This window comes from Epinephelus moara, chromosome 7, assembly GCF_006386435.1.
Source record: "Epinephelus moara isolate mb chromosome 7, YSFRI_EMoa_1.0, whole genome shotgun sequence".
NCBI lineage: Eukaryota > Metazoa > Chordata > Actinopteri > Perciformes > Serranidae > Epinephelus > Epinephelus moara.
The window spans coordinates 15,332,116-15,355,437 of record NC_065512.1 but is presented as its reverse complement, the minus strand read 5'-3'; the positions used below and the strand labels follow the sequence as shown (position 1 = coordinate 15,355,437).

The following is a 23,322-nucleotide window of genomic DNA, read 5'->3' as shown; positions in this document are numbered from 1 at the left end:
CTTTTAAGATAATTTTAAACAAATTTAGGACTGATTTTTGGACAAATAGACTTTTTAGGTCCTGCAGACACTCTGATATAATAATGACACTGCTGTTCCCTCTCACCCCGATGTCTCTGGAGTTGTCCACATGAACAGTCACATTGGTGGCATTTATGCCTTTCACACAGGAGATGGTGATGCTCTTGGTTTTGTTCTTGTCCTCATCTCCAGATTCCCAGAAGGTCTCTGTGGAGCCATCTGTCAGGCTGCCAATCATGGCGGGACGACTGGACGTCTTGATGTCTACTACACTGGTCAGATCCTTCAGACAGGTCACCAGGCAGAGGTCCTATTGTCACACACAGTCGGATTAGGGCATGTCATTAACACAGATGCATAACAAACAATATGTTGGTTCAACCTGTGTTGACTAATAGAAGATAGATCTCAAGTAAGGTTGGCTGTTGTCTTGCCTGGCTCATTGCTTCGTAGCCTGACTGCACGCTGATGTTGAAGCTCTCCTCGCTGTCTCCGTCATCTGACTTGGACAAGATGTTGTTGATGTGATGGAAAACGTTGCTCTGGTGGAGGAACTGGTGGTCAGACTGCTTGAACTTGAGACTCCAGCACCTAGAAGAACAAGTCACCAAGATATCTTGATATGTGCATGAATCTCTGATTGAATTAACATGTCAAATATAGTAGAGAAATATATAGAGAAAGAAGGCGAAATCTATAACATTGCCCCTAAGTTAATGTAATTTGAAATCAGTATCATTTTTAAATGATTCAGGAAGTGTACCTAAGTGCCATCTGCTGCAGTGAGCTGCCACTGGGAAGTGACATCATGAGGTCTGAGATGGTCTGAAGGAGCCGATGGAAGGTGTGCGGGAGAGGATGAGCTGCCTCCCCAGCGATAACAATGTCCGACAGCGGGTGTTCACAAACGCCAAGGTCTCTTTCCTGTAGGGCACAGAGTGGAGGTGGTCATACTTAGAGGAAGCAAAAGAAAAGCAAAAGTAATGCTGCATGGTTTTGACATTTAACCACTCATTACCTGTTCAATGTTTTCTTTGTTCCCCTTGTTCTCATCCTCCTCCTCGTCCTCAGGTTCAAAGGGCGATGGGGTGAGAGATGCTACAAAGTGCCAAAGGATGTCGTGCAGGGAGGTGGTCTGGATCACATTACACAGCAGCCAGTTGAATGCCTGACAGGGACACCAAGAGAAAAATAATTAGTCTCCTTACCATGTACAAACAATACTACAAGCCAACTTATGTCTATTAGCTAATTGAGTGTACAAATCTAATTGACTAACTAACTGCCTATAACCTTGAGTCACTGCTGGATAAATAGCAACAATTAAAGCATGACTGAGCTCTGAGATTTAGAGAGATTCTGCAGCCTGTACCTCCATGGCAAACACTCTACAGGCAGACTTCCTCAGCGCATGCCTCATGGCCACCTCCAGTCCCTCCAGGTCATGGTGCTGGATAACAAAAGCCAGGACAGGCCACTGGAAGTTCCTCTCCCCCTTACTGAGGGAGCCGTGGGCCGAGATCAGCCTGGACAGCTCAGGAGATGGGTGCCGTAACAGGGAAGATCCCACCTCTGTGTGGGGGACAGAGCAGGAGGGTGTTACAAATGATGTTGCAACTCGCTAATACTTAGAAAAAGAAAACTTACTGCCTTTTATGTGGATGTCCAATGAGTGCTGAAGGTAAATGTAGTAAATTGAAATAATAATTTCCTCAGTGCCTGCAATATCTAATAAGAGGGGTCAGTCTGCAGCTGTAAAATCTGTTGTTTTTCCTGCATCCAGCACTGTCATTCGACGTGAAAGAGACATAGATTTTGCCTCAGGTAACCTGGGGGCGTGCTCTAGATGTTGCTCAAAAACAGAACTCCCGTGTTCTCTTAGTTTGTACTGCACACTAGCTCAGTTTCAACAGCAAAAGTCACACTGTATTTTGGCCAACAAAGTAAGCTTAAGACGGCCATATGCTAATAGGCTAGTAACAGCTATAGATGCCAGAAGCTCACATGTAATGCACCTTGGTACATGTAGGCAGTGCGAGCAGCAGTACTCGGCTTTCTCAGTCACTATCACGCACACACTGAGGAGTTTAATGCTTCCATCAACTATATTCACCATCAACACTGGACATCCACACAATTTCCCCTTCAAGTATCACTTCTGAAACGATCATGTGTGATTACCTGCATCTCCGCTATGGACCCTGCGTCTGGGCACAGCTTTGACCCGGGCTGGAGACGGTGAGTGCTGCTTGTCATACTCGGATGCTACGACTGAGTAAGACCTCTGAAACACTGTACGCTTTGCTGTGTCGCTGTCTGTGATTGGACTGGTCTCAAGACTAAAAGAGAGCATAGAGCATTTACGTTACACAAGATGAGGACACACTTTAGCCCACAACACAAAGACCATAAAGACGTTAACTGTTGAGAGTTTAAATACAGCACTAGAAGGAGCAAAGGAGATACAGGCCACCACTAAGGAAGGCTAATTTCACACCAAACACTTACATTAAACAGAGAATGGAGCAGTCAGGCGCTTTTGTATTGTACACAATGAGGCTGGTTATGATGAGGACGTATGATAATTAAGCTTGCTGTCAAACTATGTACGGTAGGGTGCAGGGGCGAAACTGGGAGACACAGAACTAACTATTTGTACAGCATATATCAGCAGGAGAAAATGCTTCGATATTTTAACAACTAACCTGATCTGCCACGACTTAAATATCATGCATGTATGTGTTTCTATGTCACGTATGAACAGTAGGTGTATGAGAAAATCTTTAATAATAACATCCACAATTTACTCATTTTGTAAGCATGCAAACAAGCAGGTGGAAGCAGTAATGTCGTACTACGATGTGTTACCTGGGCGGCATTGATTTCATGTTGCTTTCTGGCTCCTCAAACACATTGGGACAGGCATCAGGAGTAACTGAAATGTAAGGTGCAGGAACAGATGTTGAACGCAAATACCTCATCTCATCTTGGAAGAGGTTATCGTCTTGGTAGGCCCCAAAGTTCTCAGTGTGTTGCCTGAGGGATGAGAAGAGAGTGATAAATCATTATGTCAGCACATGCTACTGTAGGGGTTTTCTGAGCTGTATAAAAAACACCCTGTTATTAACTGAGCTGTTAGCTACCTAGCTAGTGTCTGCAGGTAGAGACAGCCCATTTTATTGGGGAGTTCGTCCGACACGCCCTCCTTGAGGCTGGGAAGCAGGTGGGAGTGCAGGGGCCGCGGAGGGTGGTGGCAGAGCATGCTGGGCTCGGCAGCGCTGCTGAGGGACAGCAGGAACAAAGCGTTTGCCCGAATAACCTGGTGGGCCTCCATAGTGGGCAGCGCTCGAGGAGTCTTCACCTGCAGGGGTTTCTTCCTGGATTGCTTCACCTGGCAAAGACATGCAGAGCGGTTTTGAGTTAAGTTGAAGAAGCCATTATGATGAAAGAATCTGAGAGTGAAAAAGGGACATGCATTTAAAAGGTAACCTCGGTATTTTTCAACCTGGACCCTGTTTTCCCATGTTTTTGTGTCTAAGTGACATGTTCGCTGGCTTCCCTGGACTGCTGCTTTAACTACAGGCTCCACTTCATCATTTTTGTGTTCTCCGCCACCCATGCCGCCACCATCATGAACACAAAGAGTATCTCATTAGTCACTTAGACACAAAAACAGGGGAAAATAGGGTCCAGGTTGGAAAACATTGAAGTTACCCTTCTAGCACCACAGCCTTGCAAAAGTAGGCTACCTTCTCCCTGGCGGCAGTCTGTTTCTCTCTCAGGTATTTCTCCCGACAGCGATCACACACCAAGTACCAGGTGCTGCCTCCTATGCCTCCGTCTCCACAGTTCCCAGCCCAACCACCACAGAAGTGGCCAATGCTGTTGTAGCCCTGGCCTCCAGCATAGCGGCCACAACCTGTCACAGAAATACCAAGGAGGGATGTTAAAGGCACAGAGCACATTTTGGAAAGATGTTTGAGTATAAAACACAAACCAAAACTTTCTGTATTCTGACCTGGGTGAGCCTGTCTCATATGGTAGGTGACAGGGTAAGGGTGAGACTCCCCACACAGCTCACAGATGGTGTCTTTCTCCGGTCCGCCCATGGCGAGCTGTGCCATCTCTCCAAACAGATTCCCTCTTGGACGCACCTCTGCCTTCTCCCTCTTCTTCTTCTCCTTCTTCGCCTTTTTGCTGTCTTTCTCGTGTTCCTTCTTCTTTAGGATGGCGCTGGACCCCGGGCTCGGGAAGATCATGTTCTGAGTGGCTGCCTTGATGGTCGCCATAGAGATGTCCTCCCAGAATGCCACCAGATGTTGTAACGTCAACGGTAAGATTGACTTTGCCCTCATAGCAGGGTGAGAGGTCATCTCATAGGAAGTGGCCTCTCCTTTCCCCTCCTCACACTTCTCTGGCAGTGGAGGTTCTTTCAGCATGGACAGCACCTTATTTTTGTTGATGCTTCCCATTTTGGAGATGTCCGGGCCATGTGGAGCAATATTAAACATGTTAAGTGCAGAGGAAATCTCTAAGGAGTGGCGGTTCTTTAACTTGCTCTCCTTCTCCTCAGCACCCTGTCCTCCCAGGGAGCTGCGGATGGGGGCGTGCTCTTTGGTTAAATCTGGGTTAAACTTGAGGAAGGAGGAGCAGGCCATGGCATCGTGGACGATCCCTTCATGCCACAGGAATGCTGCGAAAACTGCTCGCGCACATTCAGCCACAGAAGGTGACATGGCCTGTTTGGCGGGCTCTGTGGCCCTGGATGTACTCTCACCTTTAAACAGAGGCCCAGATTTGTCCTTCTTAGGGCGTGTATGTCGACTGGAGGTTTTGCGGCTGACTTTGGGTGAAGAGCGGCTCTCTAGCTCCTCTTTCACAGGAGCTTTGCCAATGCTGAAGTGCACCTTGCATGACCCCTCCTCAGCATTACGGGCCTCTGCGTTTTCATCGTTTCCGTCCTCTGAGAGGAGTGCGCTAGAAGTGCACACCTCCACCACTTCACTGTGGAGGTTCTCCTGGGTCACATGTGGAGAAGGAACACGGTTCTCTGCATTACTGATCAATCCTTTATTTGGATCTTTAGGAGACAGTTTAGGTTTAGGAGAGGTAGACCTGCCTCGAAGTGGCTCCGTAAGTGGAACCTTCTTCTTTCTAAGTGTGTCTGGGTCCAGAGTGTATGAATCTGACTTGGACCTCTCTCTGGGAGGGTCTAGCCGGGCTTTGGAGGAAGGGCTAACTTTAGGTGGGAGGTTCTTGTCATGGTGGGATGAAGAGGAGTGCTGGGACGAGGTGCTGGAGGGACTAGACCTGCCTGAAGAGGATTTCTGTTTGGGAGAGGAGGAGCGAGAGCCAGGGTTTGGGGACTCAGCCCGAAGTCCTGGAGTTCTACTGTCTGCCTTCAGGGCCTGCAGAGTGTTGTGATTGGGCGAGTGAGAGCGGCTGTGGGAGTCAGACCTCAGTTTGGCTGTGTCTGACCGCAGGATGAGGGCTTCACTGGCCGACAGTCCACCCTCCCCTTGCTTGATCCTGCTCTGCTCTGACGAGCGGCTTCCCTGCCTGTCCTGCTTGGGTGAGCGATTCTCCTGGCGGTGTTTGGAGGCTGGGGACATTGGCCGTGCGCCGGGCATCAGGTTCCCTCGCTCACCTAAACGTTAACATTTCAAATACAGTTACACCACAACAGAGGACTAAATCAGCGGTAAGAGTGCAACCATGTAACTCTAAACACAACACTCAAAACCTGAGTGGGAAAAAATGTAATGTTGAAAGTATAAAATTAAATGCAATGAAGGGCAGAAGAATGTAAGTCCAGAAGGTGAAAGATGTTAAGTCTTGTAAAGCACATGGCAACAGTGAGTAAAATATTTTCTACTTTACAAGCTGGGTGTTTCTCCCACAGCTCGGTCTGTCTATTACTGTATGAGACAAAAACTCTGATATGGATGAAGATAGCTGGTGGACCATGGAAGAGCTGATGAAAGATGGATTCCAGCCCAGTCCTGGGACCTCTAATACTAATACTGGATCTAGCCTTAAAGGGATCACTTGGATTTTTTAAAGTGGGGTTGTATGAGGTATTTATCCAGTCAGTGTATTACATACAGGAGATGTTAGTCAGCATGCCCCCAGTTTGGAGAAGCAGGCAGAAGAATCGACACAGAGGCTAAGCATACTGCTGTGGAAGGGTGGCAGCAACCATATACATAATTCAAAATATACATATTCCAAATACAAGTAACAGAAATACAACCCATCTGTGATCACCATTTTGCATGGAGGCTTCATGCACGAAGTCAAGGTAAAATTATGTGTACCTGAGGATCTGAGGTTGACTTTGAGGGAAAATAACATTAAAAATTTTGAAAAATCACTGCCATCTAATTTTTTCCATTATCTTGTTGCAGATTTGATTCAAATGATACCAGACTTTGAGATTGATATTTAGAGATCCAGTTTTTTTTATTTATTTAGGTACTTATTACTTTCACTTGCTCAACAGGTATTCAGTTTCTAATATAGTGGGAGATGATATTGGCTGATTGATCGGCTATTGCTTTTTCCTTTTCTTTGTCCGAAACTATTGTTGTTATATCAGCTTTGAAAATTCCACTATCAGTCAACCTCTGAGTTTAAGCGTACGGTATACTGAGAATATCTTTATTGCTTCACCTTGCTGCAGACAGCCTTTTCCAACAGGGAAGCAGCTTCATCTATAAGAGAGTGATATAACAGCTTCAGCTGCCTGTCGGAAATTACTGTCTGACGACAAGATAAAGCAGTGAAAATATTCTAAATATAGCATATACTTTATCTGATATTGACTTTTAGATAGGACGTTTTTGAGGTAGCTAAAATACATTTCGTTGCTGCCCCCGTCCACAGCGGTACATTGTGTAGCTTCCATGGCGGTACTCCTGCCTGCTTCTCCAAACTGGGGGCATGCCAACCAACATCTGCTGTATGTTATACACTGATTATAGATAAGTGCCTAATACAACCCCACATCAAAAAATACGAACTATCCCTTTAACTTAAGAGTGGAAACTTTTAATAACCATCAGTTTAGTAACCACAAACATCCTGGAAGTCAACAGCACTTAAGGTCCACCTATTTTCATATGTGTTTTTTATGCACCTTCAGCTTTTCAATTTTATTGTAATATTGTGTTTGGCCATGTCTCACTTTAGGGCCACAGTTTTTAAAGTTGGCACTAACACAAGATGCCCAAAATGTTTTTGACAAGCTAAAATACAAAGCCCTTTGTTCGTCACAGAGCAGACTGTTGTTTTTTCTTTGGGTTCCTACCCACCCTCTGTTCAGTCAGAGGGAGGCATGCATGCTGTGATTACCCACCCTTTTGCCTTAGAGCGAGAGATGAGAGAGCAGTACCATGCCCAGCCACGGACACATTGCTTTTGTGCACACGCTCGCGAGAAGCAAGGCTGCGCGATGAACCATCTACAGCGGAAAACAGTGGAGCAGGTAAACAAACAAGGCATGGAGCGCAAAGAGGGGCCACAACAGAGAGAAAGACAGAGGCACAGAGAGGCAATGGGGTCAAGTCAAGAAGGTGGAGTAGAAAGAGGACAACAAGTTAAAATGACGGAAAGATCAACGGATAGAAACATGAAAAGAGACACTTATAGAGGAGAAAAAGAAGTTACAGAGCCCTGGAGGTGACATGGAAATAAAACTAATCTGTGTACACAATTTATGCTCTCAATTTAATATCATATATATTTTTCCCTCTTCCTTGCTTGTAGAGGGCAGCAAACCTTTGACATGCTGCATTTAGTCAGCTGGAAGTTTGAAGACAACAAAGAAAACCTTTGTGAAGTGCTCCACACCCCTGAAGCTGAGTTTTTATGAACATCCTCAGTATGATCAAATGGCAAAACAGTCCTTTATCCTGTAAAATAAGACTTAAGAGGTCTCAAAGCATTGTTTTTAACAGCTAAAATCTCAGTCCAGGATCAAAATAAAACTGCATTAAATCCACTAAAGTGATCCATAGTGCATGGAATGGGTGCATGACTGATAGGAAGAAGGTGATAAGTTACCTGTAAGCTAAATTAAGAGCACAGATTGTTAACTTATGCACACAAATTAGTTTTGTCTCTCACCTCTGGGGCTCCGTATGAAAGAGGCAACCAGGTTAAATTAGAAAAAAAAAAGATGACCACAAGTAGAGAGGAAGCAATACAGAAGAAAAGACCGACAGGAAGAGAGAGCTACACAGGCTGAAAAGGTCATATACAAATAAACAGATATTTTGGATCCTGTTCTAAGATAATCTTAATACTAAATTGTGGTTCTTTGTATCTGAATTAACTAGGGAAAGTACAAGCTACTAAAATGTGTTATATGTAATATTGTCACTTAATTACTGGGCTGAAATTTGCTGTTTTAGGAGGTTATCGTAGACTGAGCTATTTAGAGTACTGTTTTACATTTGCAGTGAAGCCCTGGGCTGGCTGAGGCAGAAAATGAAACCAGTTGTTAATCAGGGATGAAAAATGCAGATCTGAAATCAAAGCAGCGAGGAAGATGAGGAAAAGAAGAATAAAGCTGACTTAACAAGAGAGCAAGCAGAAAAATAAGCAGTTCAGCCTGTTACTTCAGCACATGGCAAGAATATCCCTTTTAACAAAACGCTTAGTCGAGTATTTAAGTTTGAAATCTTGTTTTCAAAAACAAGTGAAAACACCCTTCAATGCATATTTTTGAAGGCATTGTCACCTGATTTGTTTTTTTATAAACAAGATTTAAACATTAAATAACAGACATGTTGGCTTGTTGGGGATATTTCTGCACTGGAGAACATAACTGCGCTGTTATGTGTCGCACATCGTTGGAGCCCTACCCAGAAAATACATAAATAAATACAGAACAAATTAGGAAAACAAAAAGCTGGGAGGAAAAAGGATCAACACCTGTGCAAGCAAGCGCTGTCAGAAAGCAGGACAGACTTACTCAGAAGCTGTGGTTGTGGCTGAGACAGTTGGGAGGGGGATTGTCCAAACACAAATGGGCTGTGGACAAGGGAGGAGGAGGAGGGAGGTTGGGCGGCTTGCTCAAATACGGAGGAGGAGGGAGCTGCTGAGAGGAAGGGCCCAGACTGAATGGAATTCAGTATGGCACTCAACCGGTCACCTGCAAACATGGAGACAGAGGATGGGGAAAAACTACAGCTTATACTATGGTTTGAGGTTTCCAAAGGGGGGATGAGGATCATTCAGAGTTTATCTTCTATCAGTCATTCAGTCATCTCCTAGGACGCAACATATGTGCGAAATGGGAGGAGCTGCCAGGTCCCAGAAGTGAAAGTCCTATTTGTTTTCTGTAAGAGGACTGACAGTAGGAGCACGTCCAAGGGTTGGATGGGAATCCAAAAAGTGAGCAAATGGGTCAAGAATCATCTGGTCCTACTGTATGATTGAAAAGCCGAAAAGATACCATCCCGGGGTGACAAACACAAGGAAAGATCTGAACTACACCTCCCAAGACACATTAGCAAATAACATCTGCGGCCAAGTTCAAATGATGTTTAATGAGCAGTACTCTTTCCCGCAGTGAATGTTTGATGGCTCGCTAAGGCACAGGACGAGGCGTATGCTCATGTTTGTGAATTAAATAAGAAGGAGACTTTAGCAACTTTAGATGGTCACTCTAACATAAGTGCTTTATGCAAGATTTGACTAGTTGTTTCAAAATAAGTTCTCCACCAGAGTTGTTCCGATACCGATAACAGTATCGGAAATGCCTCTGATAATGCCTAAAATGATGGATCAGGTACTGACGAGCACTGAACCGATACCATACAATTAATTAATAAACTTAAAAGTCATTTCACAACCGGATAAAACTCCAGTCTTCCAGTAAAATCAATTCTTCTTTGACACTCTAAAACAGCAGCCCACATAGCAAGTTACACTGTGCAGCCACTGGCAACTACTGTTTTAAAGCGGCCAAGAGTAACCGCGTTCCTGTAAAAAGGCATCAGCCAATACACAAGTTTAGGTTTCGGAATCAGTATTGGGAACGTCAAATTAATGCAAAACTTTGGGCCGGCACCATTAAACAAAACAAAAAAAAAATCAACATTTCTCCTATTTGGTTTCTGAGTTTTTCCTTAGAGGAGAGCACAAGACAGGTGATTCACAGAATGAAAATGTATGCTGTAGCAGACTAAAAAAAAAGAAAGAAATGCAACTAACAAAAACTCATACTATTTTCAAATTATCCAGTAAAACTTGTGTTCCTGTACTGCAGAGCACTGATGATATTATCAACAGAAACCTTTTCATACAAGGTTCTACAAAAAATGCTTTCGGAACCAGCAGCTCCTCCCATTTCACAGCTGTATTTGGGAAAAGGGTATATTGAGGGAGGGGCAGAGTATTCATTTCAAGAGTCACTCTTCGGGAAAAAAAAACAAAAAAAAAAAAACGTCTGTGAGTCCTCATTAGAAGTTCCAAAAATATGCTGGGAGAAACTGGACCTTTCTCCATATACTGTTTGTTGAGCTGACACTGATTCAAGAACTCTTGTCACATGTAACAGAAGTCTGTGTGTGTTGCTATTTCATCAATTGCTGGATCCAGAAAAGGGAAGCTGCCTGGATGAAGCCGAGGTGGGGAAATCAACCACAATGGCTGAACATTGGAGCCTGAGAGACCTGTCAGTAAGGTTGCTCTCCAACTTGCTCAAAGAGGTTTGCCAGAGGCTGGCCCTCAAGCTGACCATTCTGAAGGCGATCATTCTGTAATGCTGCCTCACAGCATGATGGATCCATCACACAGGTGGGCTAGTGATTCAAACCTTCCATCAGATTGTACGGCAGGAGCTATGACGTTCACCTGGAGTTGCGAAGGCCTGCGGCCTCCTAAGGGCTTGCACAGACATGCAGCGTACTTAGGGTGTTTGGAGATCGAGGAGGATGTGATGGCCGACAAACATCTGAGGTTTCAAAATTAAATGTCACAATACTTTTTTGACTCATTCTGTATTGAGTGCAGGGTCTACACTTTGTCCACTCTAAAGCAGAATAGTGGAGCCTAAACCATTCACCTCATGGGGCCGTGACACTCTAAACAGACAGTATGCTGTTGGTCAATGTTGTGCCGTCAGTGACAGAGTGTCCTGCACCATTGGCACTAGTTAGCAATTTTTGGCTGCTTTTCGGCCGATTCAGTATGCTGAATCTGTGTCAGGGATGAAGGAGCCCATAAGTGAGAGAAATCACTCTGATTGGCAGTTCAGCTCAGTGGATGAGAAAAGAAATGGAAGTGAGGAAAGCAAACAAATGACAAAAGTCAAGAGGGGTCTTGAATCTATCCTGTTGGTCTTCCGGTTCCTGGTTTCCCTTTTTGAATGATGAATACAGACTACCGCCGCCTGCTAGACTAGTATGGAGAGACATTTCCTCTCACACAGGTACCGAACGTACGTGCTAGTTGGCCATTAGCTGTAGTCTTTGCTGTGAATTCAAGTGCAGCTTTGTAGCCAGGACACAGGTGATGCAACGGTCTGCCTTTGTTGCCACTGGTTCTTTGATGTCAGTTTGGTGTGTCTGGGCATTAATACACTTTTCCAATTTATGCACTGCAGGGCAGATTGGTCATCCAGCATCAAAAACGCCCAGCGTGAATGCAATCAAGACGCATTCGAGACCTAGTGCCATCTAACCGTTCAAACCACCTTGAAAAGGTGATGTTGAAAAGGCATAAAAGCATCCATCTCTCCCATGTCACAAACCTAGTCTTTACTTCTCTGCTGGTCTGTGCAAGCAGCCATTTACAGGATCTTTCCTGTGTCAATGTCAGCCAAATTGACACAGAAACTAGTCATCTTTCCACTTGTCATGTTAAAGCAGCAGAAACATTGGCAGTCAAACACAAGGCTTAATAGCATGTTAGTGCTCTGTGTAGCAAATGGAGTAAAGCCTACACAGATTTGCATTTGGCACACTTGAGGAAAAGGCAATCAGAGTTGTGATCTGCCTAACAAAGACACATAATGTGTCCAAGTATAAAATTGCATCTGGCTTTAATCCAGACACTTGAAATGACAAGTCTGCATGGAGCCTTTATTCTACTGTACGATCACATTGCATTATCTGAAAAACCATGGTTCTCTGATTAGCATGGCGAAGTGTCTCAACAGGTCAGCCTCCTTTTTCAAGCAGCGAAGAAGAGGTATGCCGTTTTGAAAACGACTGACACAGCATGATATTCAGGCAGAAAAGATACACAGACACATTTGGGGCCAGCCAATCTTTCATGGTGTAGCAGAGCTGATGAGTTCATTCAAGTGATGTGTTCAGTGTTCAACAAAATTCTTAAGAAAACAAGGATTATGTGTATGATCAAATGTTTTTAAAAGACTAAACTAAAAGGGAAACTTTGGTATTTTTCAACCTGGACCCGATTTTCCAATGTTTTTGTGTCTAAGTGACTAATTGGAACAACAAAATGATGGTGCCATTTTGCCCCAAGTGGCATCATTGCAGCTTGTTTTGTGGCTGCAGGGTTCTCACTCAATACTGGACCATTTTCAAAAGTTATTGTTCCCATTAGTCACTTCGACACAAAACATGGGAAAATAGGGTTCAGGTTGAAAGATACCCAAGTTACCCTTTAAGGCAACAAAGGGCAAAGGGTGAAATCACCGACACATGTCCAGGGCCAGTTATCTGTGTTGGGCGAGCCCACAGCGCCCAACAAACAGAGCCCAGAGTCATCGAAATGAATGGAAGCACACTGACTGACCCATGCACACAGACATACACATATGCCTGACATTGCAGAGATGTTAGGCATGAAGTATCAACAGTAGACACGATTAAAGCATGCTTAAACAAAATAGAGATGATAGATCAGTGACTGGTGGCATCTGTGATTTTAAAGAGATTGACTGACCCATACTGGATCACATATACCTCGTGGTTGTGCTGTCATAAAGTATGGAGGTGAAGTGAGTGTTGATTTGACTTGTTATTGTGATATAACTGCATAACCAAAGATGGTGAAAATTTCTACATTTCTACAACTAACATGGGGTAATGTATCAAACAACTAGGCCTGTCATGATAACTACTTTTGTTGGACTATATATTGTCACTGAAATAAAGTGATTTAGACCATTTTATGGCACTGATATAATGCTAAAGTAACAGCAGAATAATGTAAGTACACCCTGTCAAAGAGCAATGAACTTTAAATATTCTGACACTGAAATGAGAAAGTAATATATCCGAAAGCCGGGCTCAGACTACAGGAGTTTTGGGATGATATAAACCACATTCACCCCTCCCAAGAATTACAGGAGAAATCTGGTCTGGGACCTTGGTCAGTACTGATATTTGGTCCAGATTTCTCTGGTGATGTCAGAGGGTTGCAGATACATTCTTAAATTTCCTCAACTGCCCGCAGACTCATCGGGGCCGTTGCCATAATTTCAAACATGTTTGATATTTAGGATTAAAAATCTGGATGATTACAATAATGATTACATCGGTACAGAGCAGCCAACAGTGTTGCAAAGCAATGGTAAACATTCTAGGCCTTGAGGCTAACGTTAGCTAGCATGAACTCTTAACATGTATTAAAACTGAGAGTTAATATCTCACCTTCAGTTCTCACTGAAGAATAGACAATCTGTGTCTACCATTTTTTTCACCCAGACTCATTTAGTCTTCTTCTTTTGTTTTTTGTTTTCTCACTGCAAAGCGTTGTTTACATTACAGCAAGATGTCGCACCATGTCAGTTTCCATTTTGTTTCCATCTGCGTCCCCATGACATCACATGGGTTGGCGCATTTATGCTCCCTGTGACACGATAACCTTAATAATATCCTGTAGTGCGTAATGCGCAATTATTTTCAAACCTTGTTGCCTGGGCATGTTTAAGATTAGAGAGAAGAACATCTGTGAATTTCTTCCTTATGCGCAACCTGATTTCAAAATGGGTTAGGATCTTAAAATTCCTGTAGTCTGAGCCCAGCTTAAAGAAATAAAACATATATAGAACCACACAACTAAAACACAAATAAAATGGACCCTCAGGCCCTGTTAACAGAAAATGCACCTAAATAAATATACATTCAGCAAAGAGATATACTGAGCTATTCCTGAACAGGCAATAATATTTTATGTAATATCATACAATATATGGACATGACCTCAACCATTCTTGGTGACTGTGATAAGTTGCTAATTATCGTGACAGGCCTACACACAACAATGGCAGCTGCATGAGAACTTGTGAAAGTCTCAGTCCAAAGCACAGGGAGAGTCAGATATAAGGTATGTTAAAGTAAAGCAGGGAGTAATAAAGATAGGGAGTGCAGAGTGAAGTCAGAGGTGAGGTATACATCAGTAACGACAAAACATCACTCAAAATCTTTAACTACAGCCTGACGACTATACGACTTCTGACGTAAATGGACAGCAGAAAGCAAAGTGGATGTTGAAAGCAAGTTGATATGCAGATTAAGGATATGTTAAAGAAAGTAAAAACTCTACACCAAGTTGACCTCACCTTTGTTGTTGGAGATGCCGTAGTCAAAGCCCTGTGCTCCATTTGAGGTTGTGGCTCTGTTGAAGGCCTGCACAGAGAAAGGGCTGGGCGGTGGGGTCTGGGCCCCGTGCTCAAGCAGTGCTTGTTCTATAAGAGCAAAATAAATTGTTAGAGTTTATCACATTTGAAGGTTCAGTGGTTTCCCCGATTGAGTGTGGCTTACCGTCATCATGGCGAAGGTATTGATTTCCGCCGCGGTCTCTGGCCAATGACCAGGCCTCTCCTTCATCACTCTCACAGAACTCCACTACACTGTTCTTATCCAGCTGTACCCAGGTCCCCTCTGAGTTGACCACCTGGTACACAAACAACACTCTTTATCCATACTCACAAACACAATGAACACTTCACACACACACAGCACATTCACACAAACCCTCATCTATTTAAAAAAACAAAAAAAACAGTCATAGCCATTTTTCATCATCAACCCCAGTACATCCATGTTATTAATGCACAGACAAAACCATGACACACACTCAACTACAGTAGATCATTAACATGCAAACATTCAATTCATCTGATTACACATACAAAAACTAAAGCAGTAGATCACATGAATTTGATTTTGTGTATCAGCAGACACTGCGGGACAAAACTGATGTAGCTAAAATTAAAAATAAACTTACTCTAAGAAAGGGGTAGCTTATTGAAAGGTAAATGCATGAGGTTGTTTTTTCTCAATTCCCTGAAATATTATCATTTTGGAAAAACAGACATAGACGGAAGTATTAGTATGTGCAGGCTGCACCTCTCAGGTCTCAGACAGGGCATTCCAGTACAGGCTCAAGAGAGGAAAACTATTGAACAGCATGACACACCACAGCAGCAGCCAATGATATCCAAAAAGAGGGGGAGGCTCCACTCATCACCAAGCCAAACACAATTTAGCAAGTTTTAAGTACCAAAGTTATTGACAGGATTGTTAAAAGTGCAAGAAAGATACGGTCAAGGCACGGAAAGGCTCCAGCATTTTGTGATCAGACTTCCACTGAGAAATCTTGAGGCAGCTGAATATGACACCCTGAAACTGCAATGGATTTATAGACACACTGGAATTAGTAAGTCAGGAAGCACGCGTAAATGTTGCAGCCGCAGGAGTTGGTAAGACCTCAACGGGTGGAAAGATACACAACACACACCCACACCCAGAAGCACCTGATGTATTCCCCTTAGAAAGACAGATTACATTCTTTACATTCAAAATCAGTTCAGTTTAGGCAAAGAGGGAACTCTGATTTCTGAGAATTAAGGCCAAAATCTACTGACATATTACATGACGTGATCTAAACAGGCTGATTTATTCAACTCTAGCCACAGAAAATACATTGCATTATTTGGGGTGAGTGCGTACCTCGCCTATGGCCTTGACCTTGTTGCCAAGAACTAACATTCCAATGGGGATACCCCTAAGGTTTGGGCAGCTTCTGATGTTGTGACCAGAGGGGCCGGTCTTCACTACCTTATAAAGCCCCGGGCCGCCGCCCTGCCCTGCCCTGTTCTGCACCCGAATGGGGGCCTCGTGGGAAGGGCAGCTGCTCACCTCCTTTACGTTCTCCTCCGATGGGCCCCTGACCTCCTGCAAGAGTTAAGACCATGGATTAAAACCAAAGCACAGTAACACAACAACAGGCTGCAAAAAAAAAAAAAAAAAAAAAAAAAGTATAAGTCCAGGACAGGTTTCAAACTAAGTCCTGAAATATTATGGTAAAGAGCTGCTGTTAGCAGTGTAACAGGGACAAGAGCATGTTTGCTCAGCCAACCTACCCTGTAAAAATAAAATTATTTGTTAAGTTGTGGACCCTAGTTCATTTCTCATAGAGCAGTCAGAAGTCATTCATCTGGACATGCCCGCTGTGTGATCTTCAAGGCCTTTAAGCAACATTTTTGGAATTATTTGCTTTCTTGCTTGATGTTAGAGATGATTGATACGACTCCGATATCTGTCCATTAAATATGAAGCAACAGCCAGCGGGCAGTTAGCTTAACTCAGCACAAAGACTGGAAACACCTAACTGTTATATGTTGTTTATTGAATGGTGTGCTACCTATACACAGGTAATTCCTCTCAATCTTGTCGGTGAAGATTCTCAGTCATCCAGGTCATGGCAATCTAAAGGGCTATATTGTAGGCAACTGGACTTGGTTGAGTTTCTTGAAGAAGTTTCGCCTCTCATCCAAGAGGCTTCTTTGGTTCTAACGGACTGGTGCGGACATCTGACTCAGCTGTCCATTTACATCTAAAGGAGAAGGGACACTCTTTCGAGGACAGCAATGTCCACATCTTGGCCAGAGAAGACAGATGGTTTGAAAGAGGCGTGAAAGTAGCCAGCTCCATCAAACCGGAGCGACCATGGTTGAACAGAGGAGGCACTTATTACCAACCCACAATGCAGTCTTGGGATCCCTCCCCAGATGAATTAACACCCATTCACACCTGGACCCATCTAACCCTAATGACACACAAGATGGCCAGGTGGGTCAACGACTCACATGTGACCTTAACGACTCTGAAAGGGTTCACACCCACACAGACTTTAAAGCCTGCAACTCCGCACCAGTGCGTTAGAACTGAAAAAGCTTCTTGGAAGACAGACAAAACGTCTTCAAGAAACTAAAGCAAGTCAAACAGACACTCTGCCCTCTGCCTCTATTTCCTTATCTCCTTCTTATGTTGCTGTGTTCAGGACATTTTTGGGTGTGTTCCAATAACAGCGGGCTGCTAAGGTCAAGACTCAAGTAGTGACAGCCTGCATCCAAGAATAAGCTACCAAAATTGCAGACGCAGTGGTGAAAAAAACGCAAACATAGTGAGGTGAAATGCCAAGACAGTAAAGCTCGTTCCAAAACAAGAGTGTCTTTCGTTGGTGGGCACTGAAGGAGAGGACGGGGATTAAGAGCAACTTCAATAAGTGACAGACAGTTCCCACGTTTAATCTGTACAAGAGCCCAAGTGTAAAAATGTAGTTGTAGTTGTAGTTTTACATCCGGGTCATGGATGGGACTATTTCTTGGCCAGGCATTTCAAGTTCTTGGAACCTTCTTGTTACTGTTCCCCACAAATAGATAGTCCATCTCATAACCCTGATAAAACCCGACCTGCTGTTTCTGCAGTTCAGTTTTTGTATTGATTAATCAAGATATAACATGTTAAATCGTGACCTTGAGAGGTACTGGTAAGTGGACTTTGTTACAGGACAGTCAGGCTTGCACCTTCTCCCTTGTTTCCACTCTTGCCAGCTGCAGCTTTATATTTACAGAATGAGAGAGGTATCTATCTTCTCATTAACCTTTCAACAGAAAGCATATTTACAAAATGTCAAACTATTCCTTTGAAGTACTTTGAGAGGCTTTGTCATGCTCAGATGAGATACTCTTTGTTTTTACTAGACATGGATAACTGAAAACCTCAACTTCCACCTTATCAGTGGTATTACAAAACTACACTTATTCCCCTTGATATTAAAATGCATGTAGTGTACATACACTACACAAGTTTTGATATAACTAAAGATCCATGTTCTCATAGTGGATACAGCGTAAGAATTCAACACTCAACACAGTCAATGTTGTGGTGATGCAGTTGAATGACCAATAGACAATCAGCAGAATGTTCACCTATTTTCATCCAGTCTAAAGGGAGGCATGCTATAACACACAAGGATACAGGACTACGTATGACAAGCCTTTCAGTCAGGACCTCATGCAACACACTGGACATTAGTATCTTCAACCCCATGCAACATACAAGCTTGAACAGTAATTGTGATCACTGCAGGAATCTATGGGCCAGTGGCCGCTGACATATTGTAATCATCAAAATTTAACAAAACAGACAACCATGCAACTGTGGTTCGACCTCTTATGCCTGATTGTAACACTGTGGGGAAAGACTACAGAGTCACAAGGGGTTCAAGAGGACAGGTAAAGTCACATATAGATGATAAGCTATGGGGCAGTCAAGCTATGTGTCCCTCCATACAACTCACCTGTGGCGGGAATATAGTTAAGGGAGTCCACGACAAAAAGCCGATATCTCTGACTCCTTGGCTAGCGTTAAAGACATTCTGAGCAACAGATCGTAAGACAGTCAAGAAACAGTAGACGACTCGAGAGAGGAGAGAAAACAGGATGGGGGAAGGCGCTTGTGTATTTTTTTGGAAGAAAAAGAAATTTGGCTTGGCTCCTCTGGAATTCAGCATCAGAGGTTGTTTGAGCAGGTGAAGAAGAAAGGACAGAATCTGATTGTCCAGAAACTGTGGAGCACTGATAAAAAGGGGGCAAGAGGAACTGCAAATACAGGCCAAGTCACATGTTTGAACACTTAACAATAAGTGTAGGACCAAATGCATTTGAAAAGAAAAATACAAAACCCCGTTCCGGGGCACAAATAAAATTAAAATTTCACTCCAAACACCACAGGGTTGTTATTTCCAAATCCTTCCATACATATAAAGAAGAAACTTCCAAAAAAATTCCCCACTTGGATGATGTAGTGTGTCATGCTGTTCAGACAGAGACCTTACATGGAAGCCTCGTAGCACCTAAAGCATCCCAATGCAAAGGTGGAATTGTAGAGCAGTAGAGGTACAATTTCCCATTAGAACTTTTTGTGGACCAGTGATTGCTTCATGACAGAAAACCACCCTGATATTAACAACTTAACTGTTAACTGCAGTAATATATCTTAAATTAAACCCAGTCACATTCCTTAGTTTTTTTATTCTGTTGCATATCGTGGCGGTTTTTGTGGCATGGAGCAAAATGTGAGAGAAACCCTTATTATTATTTCAACATGCCGTGGTGTGCAAGTGTTTTATGGGTTGTGAGTGAGAGGCAATGAGGGAAAGAAGACTGAACAGTGCAGACTAACCAACTTCACCACAGGATGAAATTGCTCCTTTACTACCTTTTTACCTTGGCTGTCAATTCCTGCATTGGGGTTCACTTCAATGCACTACTCATATACTAACCTAAGCATGTGAGCATTTCCAAGTGCTGTGGTTACTTTATGTTAAACTTTCTGCCTTCATACATGAGTTAATGCATGCATGCTCCCAGCTGCTGTTTCCTTTGTACAGTGCGTTAGTGAACATTTCATACTCAGTGTTGCTCAAGTTGATGTTTCATGCAAGAGAACACCCCAACAGTTAAACTCTGGTGAAGTTCTCAAGTTACCATGCTGCGGGTACATTTGGGGAGTGGGCGCCAAACACCAGAGTCCTTGAAAAACCATTATTGTCAAACAATAAAGATGATCTCTGAGCTCCCCCCCCCCCCAATGAACAGCACAGGAGCCTCTGTCATTATTAAAGTGGGACAGACTGCTCGGCAGGCCTTCTTCTACTTACGTCGGCTGGGACCAGTAGGCTCCGGCCCAGGTGCTGGTTAAAAGAGAGGCACCAGGCTTCAGTGTACCCATTCATGCTGGGAACATACTTCTTTACTGTTTCATCATTGAGCCTGAGCCACACACCATCATCATTGTGGATCTACGGGAAAACAAGCAACAGAGCAGAGCAGAGCCATGCCGTCCTGTTACTATGGAAACAGGATGGGCAGCACCCTCACACACACACCCTCACACACACATACACCCACACACCACCTCTGAGGTTGCAAGAAAGTCTCAAGTCAAATTAGAGGAGAGTAAATTGAGGTCATAGCAGGGTTGACATAAGACATATAGAAAATGTCAGGTGTGCTGAAGGCTAAAGGGTATGAGAACAGATATTGTTCAGGACTGGCAAATATGCTGAATATGTGTTTTGTTTCAGTACAATCATTAAAGTTCCAGTGTGTAGGATTTAGGGGGATATATTGGCAGAAAATGTATATAATATAATAAGTATGTTTTCTTTAGTGTATAATCGCCTGAAAATAAGAATCGTTGCTTTTTCGTTACCTTAGAATGAGCCATTTGTCTACATAGGGAGCTGCTCCTCATCTACTGAAATTGCCAGGTTGCACTGCCTTGTCTCTACAGTAACCCAGAACGGACAAACCAAACACTGGCACTAGACAGCGGCAATGTGTTTTTGCGTTGGTTACCATAGTCAGAAGACAATCCACAAGAGTGTTGGAAAAACACTGATGTTTTTCCCATTTGAAACTGTTTTTTTTTTGGTCAGCGTTCATCTCAGCTTTTAAACCTCTTATCTCCTTGCTGATGTTTTCTAGTCCCGAGCGGATTTCTGCATCGCTGCCACACTGGCCTGTATTTTCAAACCAAAAAAACCCCTCCTGAACAATCAACACTGCAGGAATTCTAACCGGAAGAAGTTCCAGCTGCTTGAAATCGGTAATCATCACCACTAGATGTCACTAAATCCCCCTAAAGCTTACACACTGGACCTTTATGTAATGCTTTGATTTTAAGTTTCGTTTTAAGTTTTTTAAATGCATCACATCCTTTTGATTTATGGTGCTGGTGCTCAAGCCTTTCATGTAGCCTCAGAGTGCTTTGCAAGAGAATGAAGCAAATTAAAGTAAGAGCAACAAATTTATAAGCTTTAAAAGAAAAGTAATTATCATAATTAGAAGAGGTAATAACATATAATACACAGAAGCCACGAAGCAGGATTCAAAACTACTTAAAACTAGTAATCTAGACAAAAAAAGATTACAATATTTATTATTCTGTCCTTACTGATTAAAAGAAGAACTATGGAAACAGAATAAAAGAAATAAGTTGTGCTCCAGCTGGTCTACTTATATAACACAACTTATATTCTGCCTGGTCTAGAGTCAATTACCTCGTCAGTGAAAGTGATGGTGCCATTGACATGCACTATGCCTATCTGTTCACTCTGCAGGGAGGGGTGACTACGCACACGCAGGCCTGCGCTGTCCTTGGACACAAATTTGCGGACCTGAGAGAAGCAGAGGGGAGATGGAGACCGTGAGCAGCAGAGGCAAAGGATATAAAGAAAGAAAAAACAAAGACAAGAAGTGGGCAGCAGGAGGAGAGAGAAGAGGAAGCAGGACAAGTCGACTGTGGGAGATAGCATGCGTTAACCCACACAGAGCCTGCTTCCAAGTACACACATACAAACAGCGAAAGATGTGGAAACTTTAAGAGATGTATTTTCAGCAGCACCAGTTGGATGACGTTTGTTTTGTTACTCCAATTCACATTCATACTGGTGTGTGGAAAACCATGGAACACACGTTAAGAAGGAATGTAAAAAGTGCGAATTTAAGGTGCGTAATTTTGCTTGTTTCCCCATTATGTATTGAAAAATCAAAACAGGACAAGTTTCACAAATGATGATGACCCCAACATGCCTAATATCAGTTTAATGCATCATCTGCATGTGACGAAATTTGAAATCACTCTTTTGATTACTCTTGTTAATATGAGTAATAATAAATCACTGCAGCTTGAATAGATGACGAGGTTGAGATACAGTGCCAACAGTCAGTGTGTTTACATATACACTATAACCCGGGTACCGCAAATAACCATATTTAAATCTACACTGGGATTTTCTACCACAAAGTAGGGCTGGGTGATAGGAAGAAAATTAAATACCTCGATGATAAAAGCAATTTCCTCAATGTCGACAATATTGTAGGGTTGACTACTGACTGCTGTAATGCAGCCTTTAAAACCAGGAACAACACTGACAATATTACGATATCCAAAATCTAATGATATCTAGTCTTATAACACAAGTCAATATAACATTAACATATTGCCCAGGCCTACAACAACGTGACAAAAAGACTCAATAAACTCACAGGGATTAGCTTTAATGCAGTATATGACAATTGCTTATTTGCACACTCAACAAATTAAAGCAACATCTCAGTGGAGTTCTCCTTCTTATCATCTAATGAATACAAAGGAGGTCGGAGACTTGTAGTACTGGTTTAGTCTGCCAAGTCTTGCTAAAAATATCTGACCTTGCTTTACCTCTCCAAATGTCAAGCTTATTCTGGATTTCCATCACCTTACACTGGACAGATAGCTTACCATCAGTTTTTGTTCATCGCTTTCTATGGACCAGCATTAGTGTGTCAGACCAACAAAAAACTAGAATTACCACCCTGCCGTTGTATGTCACCGCACACCAGTCAAGTTTTTCTTACAGTTTAAATCCATGCCTGTTTTAACACGGATGCTTCACATCTTCCCCCCAACAGCACAGATGATCTATACAATCAGCACAATTTCAAGATTAGTGTCACTAATTCAGAATCTGGCCAAACGCGTCCCCTTCTGTTCCTGAGATATGAAGTTCAGAAATGGCCAGAAAAGTGTTTTATGCAGAATATTATGATGTCACAGTGAAGCTGACCTTCGACCTTTTGGATATAAAATGTCATCACTTCATGATTTTATCCTATCAGACATTTGTGTGAACTTTTGTCATGATTAGGCTATGAATTCTTAAGTTATGTTCAAAAACATGTTTTGTGAGGTCACAGTGACGTTGTGCCAATTTGAAGAAATTCCCTCAAGGCTTTCTTGAGATATTGTGTTCACAAGACTGGGTCGTACGAACACATGGACAGACAACCCGAAAACATGTTCCTTCTAGCAACGGCTATTGCTGGTACGGAGGCATAAAAACAAGCAGGTGGAAACAGCTAAAAGCTGCACAGAGGTGCAAAATAAGATGATTCTCAGTGTGAGTGGGCAGCACTAATAACCCTTTCACATAACAGGGAGTTCCTTGTCTCAGTGTTGCTTAAAGTAGAAATACACAACC

At 43.0% G+C, this 23,322-nt stretch overlaps 1 protein-coding gene across 13 annotated transcripts in view; it reads right to left on the bottom strand.

The window, feature by feature from the left end:
• mycbp2 (MYC binding protein 2) overlaps nt 1–23,322 on the bottom strand; it is an 83,122-nt gene that overhangs the window by 8,297 nt on the left and 51,503 nt on the right. For 4 of the 13 annotated variants that reach the window (XM_050049103.1, XM_050049105.1, XM_050049104.1 and 1 more), the window contains 16 exons: nt 21,361–21,477; nt 19,957–20,097; nt 15,960–16,184; nt 14,769–14,901; nt 14,567–14,692; nt 8,999–9,178; nt 4,040–5,668; nt 3,771–3,940; nt 3,165–3,412; nt 2,890–3,057; nt 2,203–2,360; nt 1,394–1,593; nt 1,040–1,189; nt 785–945; nt 456–612; nt 107–331 (listed from right to left, as the gene is read on the bottom strand). In XM_050049103.1, coding sequence (XP_049905060.1) covers nt 107–331; nt 456–612; nt 785–945; nt 1,040–1,189; nt 1,394–1,593; nt 2,203–2,360; nt 2,890–3,057; nt 3,165–3,412; nt 3,771–3,940; nt 4,040–5,668; nt 8,999–9,178; nt 14,567–14,692; nt 14,769–14,901; nt 15,960–16,184; nt 19,957–20,097; nt 21,361–21,477 — 4,188 coding nt within the window. The remainder of the gene's footprint in view (nt 1–106; nt 332–455; nt 613–784; nt 946–1,039; nt 1,190–1,393; nt 1,594–2,202; nt 2,361–2,889; nt 3,058–3,164; nt 3,413–3,770; nt 3,941–4,039; nt 5,669–8,998; nt 9,179–14,566; nt 14,693–14,768; nt 14,902–15,959; nt 16,185–19,956; nt 20,098–21,360; nt 21,478–23,322) is intronic. The other 9 variants (XM_050049107.1, XM_050049106.1, XM_050049110.1 and 6 more) reach the window with 9 other exon arrangements.